The 22,603-nt window shown below is 44.6% G+C and overlaps 1 protein-coding gene across 16 annotated transcripts in view; it reads left to right on the forward strand.

Moving 5' to 3' along the window:
* The window catches only part of LOC122568383 (actin-binding LIM protein 2), a 31,077-nt gene that overhangs the window by 5,785 nt on the left and 2,689 nt on the right, over nt 1–22,603 (forward strand). The window contains exons 1-15 of one of the 16 annotated variants that reach the window (XM_043728179.1): nt 975–1,443; nt 11,733–11,893; nt 12,288–12,453; nt 13,257–13,494; nt 13,924–14,242; nt 15,433–15,504; nt 16,138–16,324; nt 16,492–16,751; nt 16,837–17,098; nt 17,180–17,266; nt 18,578–18,682; nt 19,782–19,879; nt 20,106–20,175; nt 21,006–21,046; nt 22,374–22,577. In XM_043728179.1, coding sequence (XP_043584114.1) covers nt 1,353–1,443; nt 11,733–11,893; nt 12,288–12,453; nt 13,257–13,494; nt 13,924–14,242; nt 15,433–15,504; nt 16,138–16,324; nt 16,492–16,751; nt 16,837–17,098; nt 17,180–17,266; nt 18,578–18,682; nt 19,782–19,879; nt 20,106–20,175; nt 21,006–21,046; nt 22,374–22,577 — 2,361 coding nt within the window. In that variant the 5' untranslated portion in view covers nt 975–1,352. Of the gene's footprint in view, nt 1–974; nt 1,444–10,920; nt 10,964–11,732; nt 11,894–12,287; nt 12,454–13,256; nt 13,495–13,923; nt 14,243–15,432; nt 15,505–16,137; nt 16,325–16,491; nt 16,752–16,836; nt 17,099–17,179; nt 17,267–18,577; nt 18,683–19,781; nt 19,880–20,105; nt 20,176–21,005; nt 21,089–22,373; nt 22,578–22,603 lie in introns of those variants that run through there. The other 15 variants (XM_043728064.1, XM_043728083.1, XM_043728073.1 and 12 more) reach the window with 15 other exon arrangements.

The following is a 22,603-nucleotide window of genomic DNA, read 5'->3' on the forward strand; positions in this document are numbered from 1 at the left end:
ATATTTTCCAGTCCTACCGTTAATTATTTCAAGAGGGCGCGACACTGGTTATTATTCCGCTGCTATGCTAGCACGTAGGATTTCTTTTCCAAGCTTGATTACGTTCCGTGATACGCCGCGTACCTTGACGACCCTCGCGTGTAGACATCGTGTTAGACTCGTTGCTTCTTCGGCAGTCGAAAAGGCGATTAGGATTGCCACGCTCTTTTTAACCATTTGATCACAGTGTCGTCGTAATCGTACCCGTTATCCTTGTCTACCCCTTAAACTCGATAATTGCCCAGCCGTACAAGGAGTTATGGCGAGTTATTTTAAGGAAAAAATGAAATAGAGACGCGCGATGCGAGATACTCCGGTTTTGAAATAACCCGAGAGGTATCGCCCGATTAAATATACCTGCACGCTGACTGGAAACAGCTCGCGTTCCATTAATAAGCCTTCCTTTGCAAATAATCTGCGCTTTGCAGCTCGCGGATGATTTTACATTTCGTACTTCCGCCGCTATCCGATATCGAAAGTTACCTCGTAGCATCTACGAAGATATGTATACGTAGATGTTTAAAATTTAAGGCAATACGAACAGAGGCATTAAAGGAGATCCTCCGTTAAAAGAGATCATTGCTTTTAAATCATTTTGTTAGAAACGCGTCGACGGGCGACGAGGACAAAAAATATGGAAACAACGCCGAATTACATAACAGTCGCCGGGTTTCGTCGGTCTGCGAGCAAAGACTTCCATTTACGGTTGGACGCGCGAATTAATCGGTGAGATCGACGAGTCGATACACAGATATTTTCGGCGTGGATCGAGGGCCGAGATCGTCGATGTGCACGCGTGCAATCACGGCGGAGGGACGGCCGTGAAAAGTAAACGTCAGTCTTGCCGCAGTCGGTTGACAATCGAAACTCGACGCACGAATCTCAGCGCCTCCGGTCTCGATCGCTCTCCGCCGCCGCCGCCGCCGCCACCGCCGCCGCCGCTTTCGTCAGTCAGTCGGCGATCGGCGCTCGTGCTGTTGGTCTCGTACGCTTCGGTGACTCCAAATCTGCTACATCGATCGCGATCGCTACCCGTCGTACGCGCGTTCGTGCCAATCCTTCAAAGCGTCGCCGAGTGTCTCGAAATTGTAAATTTTTCGTTCGAAAAGTTCTGTCCCGCCTCGTATTCGTTATTTCCTTTTTCTCTTCGGTGTGATCGTATCGAGGAGTTTGATAGATCCTTCGCTGCTTCCACTCGTGATACGGATCGATTATCTTATCGCAGCCCGACGAGAAACGAGAAGAGGAGAAGGTGTAGATCGCCTTGTGGGATTATCGCGAATATTACGCGATCATTGCGACCAGCCGATATAATGAAGTCGAAGACGAGCGAGAATTTTATTGCGAGTGAAAGTAACGGGGTCAAGAGGGACCAGCAACTGAAGCAGAAACAGCTCAAGAGTGGTAAGAGGTTGTTTTCGCATCGAATAAAAACTACAACCCGAGACAATCACGCTTGAAAATGACGCCGAGTTATATTTAACGGTACGAAAAAACGCTGGCAGCGGGTGTTTGGAATCAAGCCGTTTTGCCTTCGCGATCCTCCGGTTGTATCGAGCAACGGTGTTCTTCCGCTCTGATTAAATTGAAAAGATCGAAAACGTTGCGCACTCCCACTCCCTATCCCGATATTATTCCACAAATGTTTACGTTGGTACAAGCAAATATAATATACTTGCAAGAAAACTTTCGTGAGCGTTGACTCGGTTGCTGCCGTACGATCCAACTCCAGAGTTCAGCAAAGGGACCTTGAATTTCGCGTTAATCGATTAATCGCGACAGGCAGATGTAATTACGTCGATTCGCAAAATCGCACGTAACGCTCGACCACCGTGTGACATCGTTCGCGACTCTTAGATAACGCCGAGAAGGTTTTGTTTTTGATGGAAAATGTTCGAATTTGAAATCGGCGACGACTGGATACTAGACGCGATAGCGACCGCGCGATTAGATAAGGCGACGAATAGCCAAGTAGAACGGTCGCCGATCTTGAAAAAGAATGGAAAACGATAATGGCCACTCGTATAATCGGCGTTTTCCTTCGAGTTTGCTCGCCGACACGCGAAAAGTTCATCGGTACGGTCCCTTTCTTTCCGCCGTTTCCTCGAACGGCTCGTCACGATTTTCTCCCCCCGATGTTCGTGACGTGACCAGCAAAAAGAACGTGACTGTTCAGACACGATCGATGCATCTTTAAGCAGAGAACGCCGATGAAAAGCCCCGAGAAAGGAGTAACAACTTTCTCGCTACTCGCGCAAAGATAAATAATCCCATGTTCCGAGACTTTTTCCTTCCTTCGAAATTCATCCCACGAATTTTAATATTTCTTCGCGTTATTTTTCCGTCGACACGTCGAACATTCTCCCGTTAAAAATGTTAACCTAAAATAGGTTCCCACGTTGCACGGTGTTTCCCACGTGCGAAGCACGACTCGATATCATCTAGCGCGTAATTGTTTCTCATTGATTAGAAATTAGTGGAAATCAGAGAAAGACGAGAAAGCTGCACCACGTGACTCCTTCGCATCGTGGCTAGTAATTATCGCGATATCGTTTCGCTAATCGCTCGGCAACGCCTCGATGAAAGTTAAGTGGCCGTTGTATACAGGCCACTTTGTAATTCAATTCTTCGTGCATTTGTTTCTCGTGGGCTACCGCCCGATCATGTTCGATACATTATTAAATAGTTGTAACACACAGCCACGATGCGGTTAATTGCACACAAAAGATGCATCGCATCCTGTTGCATAAGCAACGAATGATTACGGTGTTTCGCTACGCGATGCGTCGTTTTAATTACTTCAGGTTACAGCGAACGTGCTTCGACATCGGTATGCCGCTGCTATGTTTCTTTGTCTTTTTTTTGGAAGCGCGATTTTCAAAAATCGCGTTTAATTTCCTACTTGTATCTGTCGGGAATTTCAAAACTAGATATTCATGATAACGCTTTCGACTATTATCGAATCGCAACGAACGATTTAGTGACACATGGTTGGTACTGTTCGATAGGCCGTGCAAAAATACCGATAACCGTAGAACGAGCATTTAAAAGCCTTTGATAAGGTGGAATCGCCGCGACGGAATCTTAGTCTGTACGTAATCGTAGGCTGGAAAATACCACAGTTATACGGACCAAGAAATTCGTAAGTCGAATCTTTCTAATAACTCTTCGATGTTTTGATATCGAACGACAACGGTGTGCTATGTTCGTCCAACTCGCGCCGTTTGCTAGCTTCCCGTAATATTCGACGGAAATTTGCAAGTTCGTTTCTGTTACTCGAAAACGATGCGTAATTATCGATCGTAATTCGTAATATCCATTAGATACGTTCGATCGTTGGTCGATTCGTGTGTGACCCAGAGTGCATTAGGAGAAAGAGCCGGCCACTTGGGGGTCGTCGCGTTTGACCCCACTTTACGACATCCTATTTAGACCACTTATGAATCATATTAACATACCGATGCGGAGAGGAACGTGCGTGGAACGGGTTACGCTCTGGATGATGGATTGCCATTACGAGCTGAATCGTGCGACATCGTGGTGCGAGCGAAACCGGTTCCCTCCTGCGTCAAGGGAAAAAAATCCGCGCGGTTTTCAGTGGTTTCGTCGATCACAGTAACGTTATCTAACATTGTGGAACGGTGAATTGGCAGCGTGATATCGAACGATCGTGAAACGAATCGAACGTAGAACGGACGCTGCTGAGTTCAAAGTTCCTTTTCTTCCGGACGCGTACATCCGTGGCCTTAGGGGATCGATTAATTTCCTCGAGACCAGAGAGCAACCAGGGCACTCGTCTTACTTCGTTTCGTTATTGCCGCGACCCGCTTTAAGGGATGAATCAAGGGGTGAAAGGCGGTAAAGTCCTGTGGTTTGTTTAAAGTAACCCTTGTTACAAAAATGGATACAAGAGAATTGATCGGCTGCCATTTATACGAACCTTCCTGTAGCCTTTATGTGGTCGTGCATCCCTTACAAGTACACGAACACCACCAACGCGCTCGCGCGTCTTAATGAGATTAAATAGATTCTAAACCAGTCCGTGTATTTATACCTCGACGAAGCAAGATTCGTTAAGGAGAACCGAGTACCGCGTTGAACGAGTAACGTAACGGAAATATAGCACACGAGCAGGTCTTTGACCCGCGGAATTAATAAACAAGGAATTTAGGATCGAGTTTTCGGTAACCTGGAAACACGGTTTCGCCCGACATCCCATTTAAACGAGCTTATGAATCGTATTAACGCGACGAGGTGTACGTGGGACGGCCCGTGTGTGGGTGAACCGCAATTGCGTAACTTTTCCTTTTTTCCAGATCCGTGTTCCGTCGTTTCGAACACGTAATTATTTACGTCAATGAATTCCCATCGTGCTAGAACGTTCAACGAGGTGTCTGAAAGTGCTCGGCGGTGAAGAACGAAGAAAATGTCCAAGCGCGGTGTTCCGTAGGTGTCGTAGATCGTAGAATCGTTGTCGACGCTGGTTACGCTCGATCGTCGTTCGTTAGAAATTCTGGCCTCCTCCTACGAACTTTTACCGGATTGCGCGCGATTAACTATTAGCATTGTTTCTACACGGCGCGTACAAACGGCACGCGCGTTCGCCATTGCAGAACGTCACACGCGAGAATAGTGACAGGTCGAGGAAATGGATAAACGTGCTCCATTTTTGCCAAAGCGATCGTCATTTTCGACTATTTCTCCTCCATCTTATCGTTGCTTATCGCCGCTTTGGCTTGGAATCGGAACGAGGTCGTCTGAGATTACTCGTAGACGGGATTTATTGCTCGTGCGCTGGTACGCGTAGCTTGCGGTAGCTGGTCTATCCAATTATTCCAATCAATTGTTCTAATATTTTAACATTTTGAAATAGTTCTGCAAAGTATAAATGTGTCTTTTGCGCATATCTGACAGAGCATCGGCCTCGTTACTAACAGTCGGTGCGAATGGTAAAAAAGACCAAAGGCCTTTCACGATTCTCACGACGACGATATCACAATGATACCGTACAGTTTGTATTCGTCGTTCTTCCCGTCATTTCGTTCTTCACGACCATCATCGTGACTAACCGTAATCAGCCACTAATAGTTTCACGGCTACAATCGAACAGACCTTCGTAGAAGTTCTGTAAAAATTACGTACGGATTGTTAGTAAAAAAATATTTTAGGATCGTTCTAAACCAGCTAAGATTCAACGAGTAACAGCTAGCACGTGCTAAAAGGTTAAATCAATGGATTCTACGGGGTTGCTATTCGCGCGATCTTGTGCCGGACTTCCTCCGACGAGTAGCTTTTAATCCTACACGGGCAGTGGATGGAAAGCTAGCGTAAATCTAAGGCGCCAGTGACGCGTGGTCGTCGAGGGTGTGCCGTTTCGACGGAGCAAACTCTGTTTATTCCATACAGAACACGCCTCGTATCGAAGTTTCTCGCTAACAATGAGTTTCATGGCGGACTCGCGATATCGTATCGTATCGTATCGTATCGTATCGTATCGATGTGGAAATTGCAGCTTTGTTGCCAAATGGAATCGAACAGAGAATCCTCGTCTGTGAAACCGCAAATAATTTCGTCAGAAATTGTTCCTTGATTCTGTTGAACACCGCCGCGTTTTAACTAACAACGCAGAGCAGACCAGGCAGATGAAAATTGCTCGTCATCGAGCACTCCTATAGACAGTTAAAATCGCTCGCGGAAAATACAACCGCGTGAGAATTGCTTTTAACTCACGTGACAGCACGGTGACGTCAAATATACGAACGGCGAGTCGGCGTGATGTCATCGCGTATTTTTAAATTTGTCGCCGTGTGAACGTGGTAAACACGGATTTTTGACGATCGTACGTATTTTTGGATCTACTTTATCGCGATCGATAAAAAGAGTGGAAAGAATTTTGGACAAGTGCGTTTGCAATTTCAATTATATTATATTAATGGCAGGAGTTACGTCCGAGCGCCTATCTTATCTCGACTTTTCGATAAATACATCGATAAATATTTCGATAAATAAACGGTTCGGTCTGACTCGCGATTCGACCATATCATTCCGTTTGAGCGTATCCATGATCTGGCGATTCAGCTCGGTGTCACCATGGCTAAACGAGGCTAAACGAGACGAGCGAGAAAGCTTGATTTATACATCCGGAAAACGAGACCGATCGTCTCCCCGTAGCGAAAAAATGTCACGTATCTCCTGATAAATCGACGCGTCTTTGATACACTCGGCACGATGTAATTATTTGGCTCGCGTATACGTACAGGCAGGTTCAGAAGTTATCTAAATTTAACTTGAAAAGCTATTTTATACGTTTACCACAAACACGCTCGTTAGTTTTTACTTTCCAAGTTTGCAAAATGTTACACGTTGCATCGCACGAGGTAACGGCAATAAACTATTCTTATCTTCATACGTTCTACGTATTTCTACACACGAAAATATAATTTCCTCGAGTCGTTATATCGTGTGAAAGCTCGCACCGACGCGACCAATTAAAATTGGACCTTCCATTCGTCTCCGATGGCCACCGAAATCCGGCGATCCCGTCTTTGAATTATCTCGTATTTTCGTTCGGATGATGGCATCGCCTTCGCCGTCGGTAGACACATCAGTTTCGTACGTGAAATTTGCACACGAATCGCAGCCCCGCATTTTCTTCGCGAAAGAAAAGAGACCCGAGTATCCATCGATCCATCGAGGAAGCGAATTACGAAATAATCGAGTTGCTTCTGCCGCGACCGCCGACCGTTCCACCATACTCAACGGAAATAAGGTTGTTTGCATAACGATCGATCGGCTCTGAACGACGAGATAAACCAGTCTTCCTTCTTTTCCGGTCGATGAATCTTTTAAGACTTATCTCGTCGCAATCTCGTTTCTTCTTCCTACGTAACAATTTCCAATTCGTAGATCGACGGAGATAATTGATGAACGCGTGTACACGAAGGGAGGAGGAACGAGGGATTTCTTCGCGTTCGAAACAACTTAACGAAGAAACGGCTTCTGACAGGGGATCGAATCATTGAATTAGTAGAACCGGATTCTCTCGTACACATGGGAAAGTTCTTCCACCGGTTCATCATCGAGGCTGTCACGCAAACCTCGAAGCTCTATAGCCCAGTCTAACCGAGATTAATCCTAGATTGGCATCCTTGCATCATAGAGTCGATTCCCCGTAATTTGAATCAAATTATGTACTTGGTTGTCCTTGGCTTTGGTTTATTTAGTATCCTGCGTCTTAGGTGACGAGGACCGTGCATGGAATCTACCGTATAGACTATAAGATAGAAATCGAAAGTAAATAAAATCCAACATAAAGCATCGCGATCTAACAATGCCGATCAAGGATCGACCAATGGAAGAGCATTTCCAAGGTAAACCTTAGAGATCGCTCGGATTTACTGGATGTACGTTAATTGAATGGTCGTTGCGTTTCCCGAGGCGAGAAAGGAACGTTTCATTTCACCGCGAGGAAGCCGTGAACGACGGAGAAAAAGTTGCGGCGTGAGTCAGCCAGCCGCTCGGACTGGTCGTGTGACGATCGTACTGTTATTTCCTTTAACGCGTTTGCCGGTCGTTCTACTACCCGAGCAAAGAGGTACTTACTTACTTACGTTCGTGGTTGTCTTCTCGCTAGTCATCGTCGTATACGGAGCTGGGAGCCGGATATTAAAAAGGAAAAAGGAAAGAGTCGATTGTTGCGTAACCAAGTATACCTCAAGTTGTACGTATGTCTGTTATTCCAACCTTTGTCTTCCTCGATGATAACGCAGACGCAGGGGATAGATCGCGTCGTCACATCAAGGGTGGCTAGTTTTAGCTTGTCCAAACATCGAGTCGAAGGTTTACGCCTTAGGAGAAACGCGGCGCTACGTTGAAATAAACTCGAGCAATTGGCACCACACGCAGGATGTTGGAAGGTGTAGCGTTATAAAGAAATTTATTTTTAGCTTGCTAGGAAACTCGGTATATATTACTTTAAGAATACCGTAGGAAGCGCAGGAAAGATATCGCGGTACAGATAAAATAAAGTAATTAGAATTATACGAACGATAAAGTAGAGATACTACAATAATAGTTTATTCGTGACTCGTTCAACGTGGCACGTTTCTTTCAGACTCTGTTCTCTTTGAACTTTGACTCTCACTCCCAACTTGGACGATTCCCGCTGACACGCGACGCGCATGCGACTAGAAAGACATCTAGCATTTGCTTTATCCGCGTTTCTTAAATCGTTCGTTCGAATTGCCATTTCTACGATACCGAGAACTGGACCAAACTCCGACTTCTACCGAAGTCTCAAAACTCGACCTTGGACTCTGGAGAATGTGGCAATATACCGAAAAACCTCGAAGTTTGTATCGTCGAGGACGCGATACTACGTTAGAAACTCCTCGATCCAAACCACAAGGGAATGTAATAATACCTGAGAAACTGTAAGAGTTGATTTACGCAGAACACTGTGTCCAAGGATGTCCTAGATTCAGGTTTACAGCAGGAGATCGTAACATCTCGACACTTTACGACCTTCGTAAATTACTCGCGTCAATGGCGTCTAACTTTTTCCGGTTAATCTGCTCCGTGAGACCGCTTATAAGCTTTACGTAATCGAACCGTGCACATCCGAGTATTTACTCTCTAGGTCAGCGCAGGTCATAGCGATATAAAAAATCTGGTCGAGTGGTACGAACGTAAGCGTATCGTTACGCGATCAGCGATCCCCGTTCCCTTTTCTCCTTCCTTCCAAGAAAACTTTCTTCTTAATCGTTTTATCGAGAGGTTTCATCGGTCGAACGTTGTCTTGACGCACGGCCAAGTATCTGCCACGTCATTTAAACGTTAATTACGATCGACACGAGGTACACAGTGATTGGTACGATCGCCGTTAAACAGCGTATCGAGCGAGCGTCCAATTAACGTAAAAACCGGGCGGCCGTGCCGTTTTTGCGTTACCAAGCACGTGGATAATTGAAAAGCAGACGCGAAACACACCGAAATGTCCATTAACCCAATGGAAAGCGGCAGACGTTGAAAATTGTTGCGAAAGATCTTTGCATCGTGCAGGTTTTATCGTACGCAACGCAACGATTCGATCGTGCGACGACGGAACCGTCGTTCTCTCGAACCGACATAGTTTTGACGACCACAAATTCACGACCACGTTCGAGACTACACCTGGCCCGACCGCTTCCAACGCTGGTAAAAGAGCCAGACCTTCACCCGGATTCGATACGCGGCTCGCGTGTAAGCGTAAGCACTCTGACAAGTGCTCGAGTCGCCTTTTTCCTCGTCCCCCTCCATCTTCCTCGCTTTTTTTATTTTCGTTGTTCTCTCGCTTTTTTCTCCATTTTTTTCTCTTGCTCGTCGTGTCGCTTCGCAGACGGCACGTTGACGCACGCGGTAAGCAGGCTTTGAGTCACGCTTTAGAAGTTGGACGACGAACGGATTACGCGTGTAACGCGCCATATTCGAGCGATACGTGCGTCGCGTGCCGATTGGACCCAACTCCATTGAACAAGCCGAACCGCCAGGAACACGATCATCTTGCGAGTTTCGTGAATCGATCATGCTCCAGTTTGTGCGCGGATGAAACAGCCGGTAGCTTGACCGATCCGACCGAAAATTCACGAGAGACGCGGCAACTTACCTTTATAGATCACGACAGATCTGTCCGTTAGTTTTTGAAATAATTAGAGGAGAAAGAGGCGGTGATTGTCCGCGTGAAGTTAGGCCGGTAGAAAGGTAAAAGAGAAATCGCGCTCGATCGCGGCAGATAAATGGAATTTCGAGACGCGCGGGATTTCGTTTGAAATTTTCATCGTTCTCACAGCTGTTCTCCGTCCTTTGATTATTTGATCGTTGCGAATTGGCGATGCCGGAATATAAATGTCGAAAAGATTGGTATCCAGGGCGTTTGTATCGCGCAAGAATATCACTGCTATTACCATGATCCAATTAGAGAGCTGCCGTTCACAAACGATAAGAATCAAAAGCTGCTTTTAAAGACAAACGGTCGATGTAACGAGAACGTTTCCGCTTCCTAGAAACAAGTTGCGGTAGTGTAGTGGATGTAAAATCCACGAGCGGTTCCACTCCATTTGCTATTAATTGACGTGACGGGTAAATTTCAGAGCTATCCGTTCGAGTCTGGACAAAGTGGTCGGTCTGATTTCTTCGTAAAGAACGCGACTATTATTCGGACAGAAATGGATAAAACGAAGGAGTACCCGTTTGTGCGCGACTTTTATCCCCGACGAGTGAAAGACCGACAGTCGTAGATAAAAGTTCGGGCTGGGAAGAGATTTCCTTTCTCCTCGCGAAGACAATGCGTGGAAGAAATTAACGGTCGACGATAACGAGACCAGACCAGTCTGGATTCGAAGCACGGACAGCCTTTGGTACATAGTATATATAGATCGTCCGCTCGAGATCGGTTGGGAGAGCGATCGTCGCACGTGTCGCGAGCTCGTTATGGTTATGGTGTTCATCGAGACTAAGATCGATAAATTAAGTTGGCGGCTCAACGTTAACCCTAATAAACGCGGTCACAGAACAACACCCGTATCACCCTTCGCGGCATTTCGCGATCGCGATAAAAATACCAGGCAATCGGCCTGTCAGACATCAACCCGTTAGTCATTTCGCGCGATTAACCATCCGACGTTGAATGCTGAAACGAGCGAACGCAGAAGTAGTTTGTTTTTAATTTGCTGGATTTATAGCGTACAGCCAGATTATCGCGGAAAATAGTTCTACTATCGTTCCAGCATACAACGAGCTACGTTCTGTTTGAGTTCCTAGAACTCGGTTGCTTTGTACACGCAATACGGACCTTCTTCTCTTTCACCGTCGTGGATCGAGTCTTAAAGTATTGGTTGCGAATAAACAGCGATTCTAGAAATGCAAGTGGAGATTCGAATGCACGATGGTACGTACAAAGATCGAATCTCGTACGTGAGAATTCTTTAAGAGCGCAGCATGATGGGAAAGAGTCAGAGTTGTTGGAGAGTTGTCAGAATGTTGTCGAACGGGCGTCGTGCGAACAGGAACTTCGTAGACGCATAGTAAACGCTAGCAAAGAAAATTTCATTTGGTCTATCTGTTGTGAGTTGCGAACTGGCGGTCAGCGAGGTTGCAACTGATCGGTTGATATCGCGAGCCTTGAACGAGATTTAACGCTCAAGGTGGAGGTAAATTAAAGATGCGGAGTAGTATCATGTTCAGTTAATTTATTTGCACTGTATAATATAACGCGAAGAGTATGACGATCTGACGAAGCCTATTGTAAATATTCTTCAAGAAGCTTAGCCTGGTTCTTATATACTGACTCTCCGTTCCTGGTTTTCCTTCTTACCATGGCTTTTATGGGGATCTATTGTTTCCGATCTTGCAATTGTGTACCCTCGTGGGCGCATATCGTTTGGTATTGCTGATTGATGCGGGATGTTTACCTTAGAGCGGACCCATCTTACAGCGGACTTAGGCTGCTAATTAGCCTCTTGATGAGGTCCTCGTCGTAAGGTTTAAAACCTGGCAGATAGGAAATTCGCACTTTCCTAAAAGAGGCAGGTGTGCTGTCCGAGTCAAACGGACGGCCACTCGAAATCCCGAGCACCATCCACCGATGCTGCTACACCTTAAACGATTCGTTGTATCCTGTATCTCGTATAAAATCGCGCCGTTCTTTTTCATTACAGGTAAAACATTCTGTCAGTCTTGCAAGAAGAAGTGCAGCGGGGAGGTGCTACGAGTGCAGGACAAGTATTTCCACATAGGGTGTTTCAAGTGTGCTCAGTGCAACGCGAGCTTGGCACAGGGTGGCTTTTTCGCGCGCGAGGGCTCTTACTACTGCACGAAGGTACTGGAACGTACGAATAAGAAACCAAGGCGGCGATAAGAATGACGTAGAAAGCGAGAGCACCGCGATTATATAGAGCGCGTAACTCGAAACGCGATAAATAGACTCCTTTACTTTTCTTCTTGTTTCTCGTAGTTTTGCCTGGAAATATTTGACAAAGAAGAAAAGGACGAAACAGTCGCGGTATATCGCGTTACGGAACGTTGCAAAAATTCCCAATAAAATCTCCGCGCGAGATTCGCTAAAAGCTGTTCGTTCGTTTCGAGTATTTATCTTGGCAGATACGCAAATAAAGCGTCGCGTCCGGTGCGACGACGAATTTCGCGTGTTGCCTCCGCGGTACGATGTCTGGTGAATAGTCGGTAACGGACTGGTGGGTTTGTTCATTTTTCAGGATTACAGAGAACGCTGGGGGACAAAGTGCGCAGGTTGCGGAGAATACGTGGAGGGCGACGTGGTCACCGCAGGAGACAAGCACGCCTTCCATCCGAATTGTTTCCATTGCCAGCGGTGTAGGCAACCGTTACTCGGCCAAGGGACCAAGGTGTCCCTCGTTCAAGGTGAGCTTCCTTCCAGGATCAGCGAAACGGTCGTACCTCGTAAGGAGTGCGAGGATCGAGTTCGTTGCTATTCGATCGGCGCAATTGGAGTACCGGTAAACCTGTTGAAGCAAATTACCACTTAGGTGTATATCGCCATCGAACGAGGCTACGCTCGCGTGGCCTTGTAACGATTACGCGGCGAACGCTTAAAAATATGCGTGCGTCGAAACGAGCGTATCGCGAGTTAAACTTGCCCCGTATCGCTTCTCCCCATTGTTTTCCCGTGCAAATATTTATGCGCATCTTTTACCATTGCTTTATCGATCTGGCTGGTCGAGGATGCCGATAAAGCCGCGTATTTTTAGAGCACTAGTTCCACAAATACACGCACGAAGCTTCGATTCTCCGTTTCGTTTTCCCGACCTTTCAACTCCACCGATCAGAAGCACATAGAACGCGTTCAGAGAAGATTGGCCCTCGAAAGGACACGAGAAAACGCGTTTACCGATCACCGTGAGAATTTGATCGACCGCAATGATGGACGGCGACCAAGTACGGTCGGTTATTTATACGCGAAAATACGTAAATCGAACGACTAAACAAGCCACGAATGCTTCTTCTCCGCGAGTTGACGTTACGCCGCGTTGTTTGTACGCGTACAAACGATGAATCAGCCGCGAAGATACGGCGTGCACGATGGTTGATTCGTGTTCGTTTCTCGAATAAAAGACAATAGAGCGTATGCGTCAGCGAGTCGGTCGTTCGCGGTCAGATCGTCGACCGGATCTGTCCAATCTCGACTAACCGAGCGTTATCTATAGGTCAAGCTCTGTGTCATCGATGCGTCGGTATCCCGGTTCGAGAGGCCTCGACGCCGGTCGGCAATAGCTCCGCTACCAGAGGATCCGGAGACGGGCCCTCCGACCCCGGTGCCTGCGCTGGTTGCGGAAACCAATTACGGGAAGGTCAAGCTTTGGTCGCTCTCGATCGACAGTGGCACGTATGGTGCTTCAAGTGTCACACCTGTGACACCGTGCTTCACGGAGAATACATGGGAAAGTGAGTGGGAAAATTGCTTATCCGTTTCTCATCCCTCAAACAGCAGCCTACTTTACATTCCATATCTTCGATTTTTGGTATTCTACGATGACTTCGATCGTATCGAGAGATTTCTAATTGGAGATCGTAGAGCTTGTAAAATTTTCATCGAATAAATAGGTGTAGTTTATATATACGTATATAAACATAGCTAGGTGAAAAAGAAACTAGAGAAAGCACGATTTAGAAAAGAGCTCGAGCAGCGTTGAAATTTCGCTGGTTTTTGATAGCCAGAGAAAATTGCCGGCCATTAATATTTACCCAATGCGCGAGATTACGATCGGAGAAAGCTACTAGTCACCGGTCAAACGTTAGGTGGCCGAGTTTATCCAGATCGTCCGCCAAACACAGATACCGGTACCAACGAAATTCCTCCACTTTGATTAACAGAGATGGAGTGCCTTACTGTGAGAAGGATTATCAGAAGCAGTTCGGCGTGAAATGTGCCTACTGCAACCGTTACATCAGCGGAAAGGTGTTACAGGCCGGTGACAATCACCACTTCCATCCGACCTGTGCTCGTTGCACCAAGTGTGGCGATCCTTTCGGCGATGGAGAGGAAATGTATTTGCAGGGTGCAGCCATATGGCATCCCCGTTGCGGTCCGGGTCCTAGCGGTCCGAACGGTATCGTGAATGGTCACGGCGAAGCTCACACGCCACAGCATCGAGAGTCAGAACGGATTTCCAGCAGCGCTTCGGAGATGCAGGTAAGACCGCGAGAATCCAAGGGATGGAAGAAGTGGAATGTTCAAGACCGTCGGCCGTTTCGCTGTTTTCATCCAGATGACGATCGCTTCCGATCGATCGTTAAGAAAATAGGATCGAGGTCTTCGAGTTTTACTTTATCGTAACCGCGAACCGTTAAATTGAAACTGGCGAGAACTGTATATTGTTTCTGTAAAATATTGTATCATACGTGTATATTCGTTGCTACTGTGTATTCGTTTGTGTATAGATGGTGGTCGGTCCGTTTGTTTCGTCATTTTATCGTTGTTCGTCTTGATCACTGAGCAGCGATTGTTTTGCCATTCATTTTTCATGGAATCATTCACGCGTCATTGAACTTGCTAGAAGAAGCGCACACCATTAGCATTTTCCGTGCGGATGTAATATCTAACGTCGCCCGCTTCTATACGTTACGTTATAACGCCGTGATCAATCGCCGCATATAACATTCATTTCGAACGTCGACATTCGTAATTGCACGTCGCTGTCTACGTCCGCCAATTGCATTTTTTCCTCGTTCAGTTGCATCGTACACCGTTGAACGACCTAAATCGTGTCCGTGCGCATACTTGAATTTTGAAGTTTGCTATATACGATTGTAGAGGAGACAAAAAAGTAACCAAAAGAGCAGGAAGTATATGTTGCCTTCGAGCCGGTTCTGGCCCGAAAAAACATGAAACACAAAGTTCAGCTTGCATCGTGCTTATATTTGGACTGTTGTACAACACGTATTTCATGCGAGACGTTTTTTGCTGCTCGGTTAATTTTTCTGTTCGATATACACAGCCACTTAGAATAGATCATTCTAGAACCTAAAGTATTTACCTTTTTTTACTCGTAACCAGCTTTGTGTATAGCTTCGTTTCCATCTTATTCGACGATATATATATATATATATATATACGTATTACGTGGCTTTTAACATGCATTTGTTCCTTAACATGTCGTACTTTTACCGCACGCTTCGATGTCCCAAGTTTTATATACACACATATGTGTGTGTGTGTATATATATATATATGTATCTGTATATATATACACACATATATACGTACATACATCAACAGTTTACTATATGATTTTTTATCTTTTTTATTACTTTTCATTTTTATTATTGCTTTCTTAATTGTTGTTTCCTTTTTTTTTTTTTTGGCACGGTCATTGTGTATAGTTTTCATTGCGGTCACGCACGCCAAGCCTGAACGGATCACTCTGCAGCCCTTACAGCAGCCTCAGTCGCAAGGTATGCCATGTATCTCCTAGCCTAGCACAAGTACTCTCTCAAGAGACACCTTCGATTACTTAAATAAATACTATTGTAAAACGGTTCGTAGATCTCCGCGATTTCATCCTGTAACGGTTAGTTTCGTTAAGGGTTTGAAACCTTTCTTCGCTGGTGGTGGATGGTGTAGCGCCCTCCAAAATTTTCCATTGCTCGGTCGTCTTTTTACTTTAAAACGATCTCGAGTAACTGCGATACGACTTTGGATAAACCTTTCAACGGCAATGCATAATTTCCAACTAACCTTGTATCGCTCCTCTGCCCAGCCTTCGAACGATATTAGAGTGTCTTGAATATAACGGGGCTTCTAGTCAACAGAGAGATACTACGTTTCATCAAAAACCTTTCAAGATGACGTCATTATGTCAATTTATTCGCAAATCCTTGACGAAGCTGGCGTATGCGATCGTACAAGGTTTTTTTTACTGGTATTCCTAGCAGCGGGTTATCTTGAGAGAGAATCGAAGCGCGTTGAGTTTTTATCTTCATTTGCCGAGTAAATAGCTAAAAATTAGCCGTATGAGAGAGACGCTTTACGATCCATCGAACAGAGAGAACGAGTTTAGCCGTGATAATATACGTTAATTGCCTCAGTATTACCCTGCGCGAACTGGCAGTCCTGGACTGATATTGCGAGAGTACGGACGTGGTCCATCCGAAGACGTGTCTAGGATTTATACTTATTCGTACTTGACCGAAACGCCGAGCCAAGGGTACTTGAGACGTCCGATACAGCCGTACGACAAACCACCGACTAGCCCACACTTTCATAGACCTAGCTGTAAGTACATACATTTCTTTCTCTTAAGATCGAATGAAACGAAATTCTACTGCGAACGAGAAAAAGAAAGGATAATCGATTCTCTGGCGCAGCTGTAGTGAAATATAGGAGATTGGATCGCGGACGATATACACGCGTCGCTAAAATGTGTCATCGTTTTATTTCAGCGTCACGTTCGATAAGAAGCAGTGGCGGACGCAGCAGCCGATCTGGAATGCGTGCTCTGGTCGATGCTCTCAGCGAGACCAGGCCCAAGTCACCGGCCAGTCAAGTAGATAATGACGAGCCAATAGAGCTAGCGCATTATCCGGACGCCATGAAACCTCCTCCTGGAACCAAACCGCCGATCGAAAGAGACGATTTCCCTGCCCCACCTTATCCCTATACAGATCCTGAGAGACGCAGGCGATGGTCCGACACTTACAAGGTATTACCGCGAATGCCACACTTACCTTGTAAGCTTTCTACGTATTTTATTCTCGATTCGACCGACGTTCCATCCACGATTTCAGGGTGTGCCTGCATCGGATGACGAGGACGAGGTGGACAACAAGACGTATATAAAAGAGGTGGAGGAGAAGCTAAAGAAAGAACAGGACGAGCTAAGTAAAATCGACACTGGAATAGCGAAGGTGTTCTTGCAAGATCGTGAAAAGGATCGGGAAAATTTGAGACACAAGGCGGCGAACGTCGATCCAAGAAACGCATCGAGAACTCCATCGGCTGCCAGAGAACCGACTTACAGATTGCGATACGAGAGTCCGGTTGGCGCTTGTAAGTTATCACGATTCACTTTTTAGCCTCTCTGTCTGCCCCGCTAGCTCGTACTTAAATTGTATAAATGTTTTCGCGTAGCGCCATCGAGAAATATAGATCACGCCCGACCGTGGGAAGACGACGATGGTTTCAGTTACAGATCGAGCGTAGGACCCAGCTATAACGGTAAGCATCTTTCAGATTCATATCGAATCTGGTCGTCATTAAATATTTATATATATATATGCATATATATCTCATGATCGTTTCATTAACATTAAGTGATAATCTCATCTCATACATGTCCACACGTTCGCACATAACACTAACATTTACCACTCTACCGTTTAACGCAACGTCGGCTCGTTAGATTTCGAGGCGATAGCGGGGGGAGGGGGGGAGGTGGGTGGGACCAGCGAAAAAAGATCGTTCCTTTCGTATCACTAAAAAAGAAAGAAGGATAGAAAGATATAGATTAAAAAAATAAAGAATTTTCTCTATCGTGGATCGCAACGTAGCAACGTGCGAATCTTGCAGTGGGAAGGGGTGATGATGCTCGATTAACGAACGATAACACGCAGTACGTGTAAACTACTCGAGCAGGAGTTTATAAGTTAAGTGGCATAGCACCAAATACCACAGCACACACTGGGCGTCCATTAACGTGACAGGTGATGTATTTATTCCGCTTCTGCATGTGGTCGGCATATTACCTTCGATGTGCTTGCCTCTTCTTATCTCTCTCGATTATCTCTCCATACGCCAATTCGAGTAACGGAAATAGTGTGCGTGGAAAGTTCATCCTCTTTCAAGTAGCGTAATATCGATTCCCATTATTTCATACGTGATCATTCACCGATGTTTATATCTATACGTATACCATAACCTAGTCAACATTTTTGCTATTCCTCTCTTCCCCCTTCTGGCATGGTAATATCTATTACAGATTCCACTCTTGGCAACTTCATTCATTCATACACAAACACATATCGCTCCTTCATTCTCTCTCTCTTTCTCTCTCTCTCTCTCTTTCTCTCTCTCTCTCTCATACCTTCTTGGAATGTTTTTTCTTTTTTTTTTTCTTTTTTTTCCTAATTACTACACAATATTGGAAGATAATCGTAATATACGCTCAGTACGCTATTGTACATTTTCAATATCGTGCTATATACATATATGTACGTATATTTGCGTGTACATATTTTCGTTTGGGCGCATGAAAGTTGTATCTCATCAGCATTGCATTACTTTGTATCGCTTTGCGTGCAGGAAAAGGAATATTATCGTTACAGTACGTATACTTTTCGATAGTAGGCTGACGTATTTTTGCGAGATATTTTAGCCTGGTTGAACTGGCAATATCTTCCAATGTTGGAAAGAAAGTCGAAAGAAAAGTCGATAGAATTTATCGCTATCTACGTTAGCCAACACCGCTACCTGTATCATCGTGTCTCTATTTGTGTTTTTGTGTTTGTGTTGTGTTTGCGTGGGCGGCAGTTGGGAGGTCATCGGCACGTTCCCCGGCTCCCAGAAACTATCCACCCCTTGGTACTCAACGCGCCTTCACTCTTCCAAACGCCGCTAGGCACTATCATTCGGTGAGTCCGAGAACTTTCCAATTTACCTACCGTTGATCTCAAGTCAAGTCCAAAATTAGCGTACACCGTAAAGAAAGGAACAGAGATTCTCTTTCTCTTGTCTGACAACGTGGCAATGTACTGCAAGCGAATTTCATTGGTCTGAGATTCGTTTTTTCAGCGAATCGCGAAAAGAGAAAAAGAAAAAACGAAAAGCGAAAAACGTACGAGACTTCTTAAGAGCAGCCGTCGTGTAAGAAAGATCGAGAGAAAAACGCTTTCAACCGACGCGATGATTCGTTGACTTGTCTTCACGGGAGGCATGCTTTTTGTTCTCTTAAGCTTATTTGGAGAAACATACGTTGATCGTACTTATACACATAGGTGCTGGCTTCTTCGTACATACATATTATATATTTTGCGTGTGTATGTGTGTATGTGTGTGTGTATATATATATATATATATATATATATATATATACACACACGTACGTACATATATATATTTATATTTACATATTCTTTTTAATCTTTTTTCGTTGTACACACGTACGTGATACCTTGCACAGTATTGAACGAGAAATAACGCTTGTGCACTTTGAACATCGGGTACGTTCCACCATGTTGCCGTGGAGATGCGATATAAACAGGTCGACGAAACTTGAAGTTGAAACTCGAACGAAGAGGGTACTACTTATCTTTACACAGTAGCAAGATTTATTTACTTTTTTTTCTCTCTCTCTCTTTTTTCTCTTCCACCTTCGACGATTTTCTTTTCTATGCCTCCCCTTAAAAGGAAGATCGTCAAAGACAAACTTCGATTCTCTTGTTCGTGAAGCGAAATAAAACGTATATAAGATAACAGAGTAGAGTGAAATTCCTCGATGATTCAATCTTGTACACGAGCGGAACCGAGACAACCTCTGCAATTATTTTAATTATACACAGAATGTGTGTTTTTCTCGCCCCCCTTTTTTTCCTTTTTTTTTTTCTTTTTATTTTTCTTCCCCCCTTAATGAAACGTATTTTTTGGCGAACGTTGGGCATTCGTATGGGAATGAACGATTCCATTATTCCCGTTGACACTAATCAGTAATACTGTCGATTGACTGATTTGAAACCAGTTGTGAGCTCCCTTCGGCACATCCCGAAGCCAGGGTACGGTCTGGCACCGCGAAGTCACACCTTCTCCTCGACCGGCGGTTCTGTATCTGCTCTCCCTGTAAGTCTTGCACCGCGTCACAATCGACGACCAAACAAAAAATCTTCTTGCACCGTTGTTGCTGATATTTACAAAATAATAAAGAATGAAAAAAAAAAGATAAAAATTATATATATATATATGCTGTAGAGATAATGATACACGTTTTAATTATCGTATCCGTTGACTAAATCACGGATCCCTATGCCTCAGTTGTTTCTAAGATTTACGCTTTTCTGTCGTCTAGGGTGATTATTCGTTCAGTGGGATGGGAGACAAGACGCACAGCACTGATTTCTCGTCTGGCAAATCAGATAGTGAGTAAACCCAGAAAGGAAACCAATCACACATAACACGTACGCAAACACACACGCGCGCGCGCGCACACACACACACACATACACACACATACACACACGGTTATCTTGCAGTTCTCTTTTTCGAAAGTACAATCGAACTTTTCAGTTTGTACATGCTTTTTTTACAAATTTTTCATTTTTACTTCTTCTTTCTTTTAATTCACGAGTAGGAAGAGCTCGTGAGAATGTCTATTTTGTTCTCGATTATTCTACCTGATTATACGGCTTTAATATCTGAGCATGCTTTACTAATGCATCATTGCTCTATCATAGACACTGTCTCTTCTTTTTTCTATCTTGATTTAATCATTACGCCTGAGTATCACGATTCGAACGGTACGATTCCGTGTTAGATCAAAGATTGCATAATAAGATTTGTTTGATCCATTAACCAGAGGAGTTTATAGTGTGGCCAAATGACAGTACCTCCTATTCGCCAATAACGTGACTTAATGACACGATAACTCTTTGATCATTGACAGCTGTTATATCGTGTAGCTTAGAGACTGAATTCAAATCATATGTATAATATAATCATCGAACATTCGCTTATAGTTATTTGATCGAATCGATCGTATTCCCGATCGCATTCCTCGAAAGTTCAACTGGTTTCGTTAACCCGTTGACGCAACGTTATCTCTTATGTTTTCCAGTTTTCTTTTTCCATCGATATGGAATACGATCGATCGGTCGATCGATAGAAAGAAAAGATTGTACTTAACATATCGAAATGGTTTGTGCAATATGGTTTGACATGGTTTTCTTTCCCATTTTTCCCCCAATTTTAGTATCGACAGGCAGCATCACGGATGTGGATCGACGGGCATTGGTATGTACCACAGCCCCATACTACTCCCGGCGAATTAGCATGGTTTGTAGCTTGTTTTGCATATGAATTATATTTAACAGCATATTACCACAGCCGCGCATTAATCGTAACATTAAACACTTTCGTGAGTTCTCGAGACACGGATGACTTGCGTAGAACTGAGAAATCGAGCGCCGGCAAAATCGTTCGACTAGACCGATCGGATTAAACGTATTTGTACATAACGAGCACTGCCGGTTTGTTTATATATGTATAATATAACGTTTGTACATACTAGATTGTATATTGATCGACGCATGCACATGCTGTATATTTGCTGCGATATACTTTTTTTAATCGATCCTTTTTTTTTTTGCATCTTTTTGTACAAGTTTTTTTTTTCTCGCCTTGGCATATTTGAAGTTTGCATTTGATTTCGTATCTTGCGAAAGAATCGGACACGATCGCGAGATTTTAGCTGAACGTTCGCAATGTCTTAGTATAGACCGATTAGTTGAGTCGGCTTGCTCATTCTTTAGACCGATAGATTCATGACATATACGTAGTTCGTTATTTCCTGTTATTATCTCCTCATGATAACACGATGTGAGTTTCGTGTGCGATGATCGTGATCCTCGAACGCGTGTACGAGTTTCGAAAATAGATGAAATCTCGAATAACGCTAACGAGAGTGACGCGTAGTTGCGCTGTTCTCGCGATTTGACTGCATATTCTGCATCCATGGCATAATTTGTGCGTACGTGACGGAAAACGGAACTATTATACGCCTAAACTGAAATTAACGTGCACGAGTTTGTGCGTGTGTGGCGCGTGCCCCGATTGCCTTCTTGTCTTTCTGGCCTGTCGAAAGTATTTAAAAGAGTAAGAGAATAAATCGTGCAACAATTGTATCGACTAGTTTAATGCACATGCACGCAACGATTTCCTATCGAAAAGCAACGAGTCAAAGGATTGATCCGTAAAATGCCAGTTCCTATCGTTCGTTTCAGTCTAGCTGCGTGGTCATAGTTCTGTGGTCTGTCCCGTGTTAAGTTGTATCGAATCAGTCATTAACAAACGCGGTGTTTTGCCAACTTTTTTGTTGCTGCAGTATATATTGACTCTTGTAACGTGCAACAATAGGTCCGTTGCACAGATGAAAGATTCTCGCAAATTTTTCAAAACGTGTACATTTCTCTCTCTTTTTTTTAACCGTATCGATTCAAACAGAAAATCAAAATTGAAATTCCATGCGAGAAGCTTTTGAACGGCTGCACCGCTATTAACGCTCATCACACTTCATAATGAATGGCGTTACAACGAAATTAACGATCGAATGGTGCTTCAGAATGATGGTGGAATGCTGCCATCATCTACCACGTATACAGGTGGCCTAGGTTCAGTAGTCGGAAGTCACGGGGGCCATCACGTAAGGAGATCACTGCCAGATATGGGAACAGCGCCGTCCGAACCGCCGAAACTCTACCCTTACCACTTGCTTGTCATCACCAACTACAGGCTGCCCGCTGACGTGGATCGTTGCAATCTCGAAGTGAGTTATTAAAACATTTAATTATA

Source organism: Bombus pyrosoma, linkage group LG1 (assembly GCF_014825855.1).
Source record: "Bombus pyrosoma isolate SC7728 linkage group LG1, ASM1482585v1, whole genome shotgun sequence".
Classification (NCBI taxonomy): domain Eukaryota; kingdom Metazoa; phylum Arthropoda; class Insecta; order Hymenoptera; family Apidae; genus Bombus; species Bombus pyrosoma.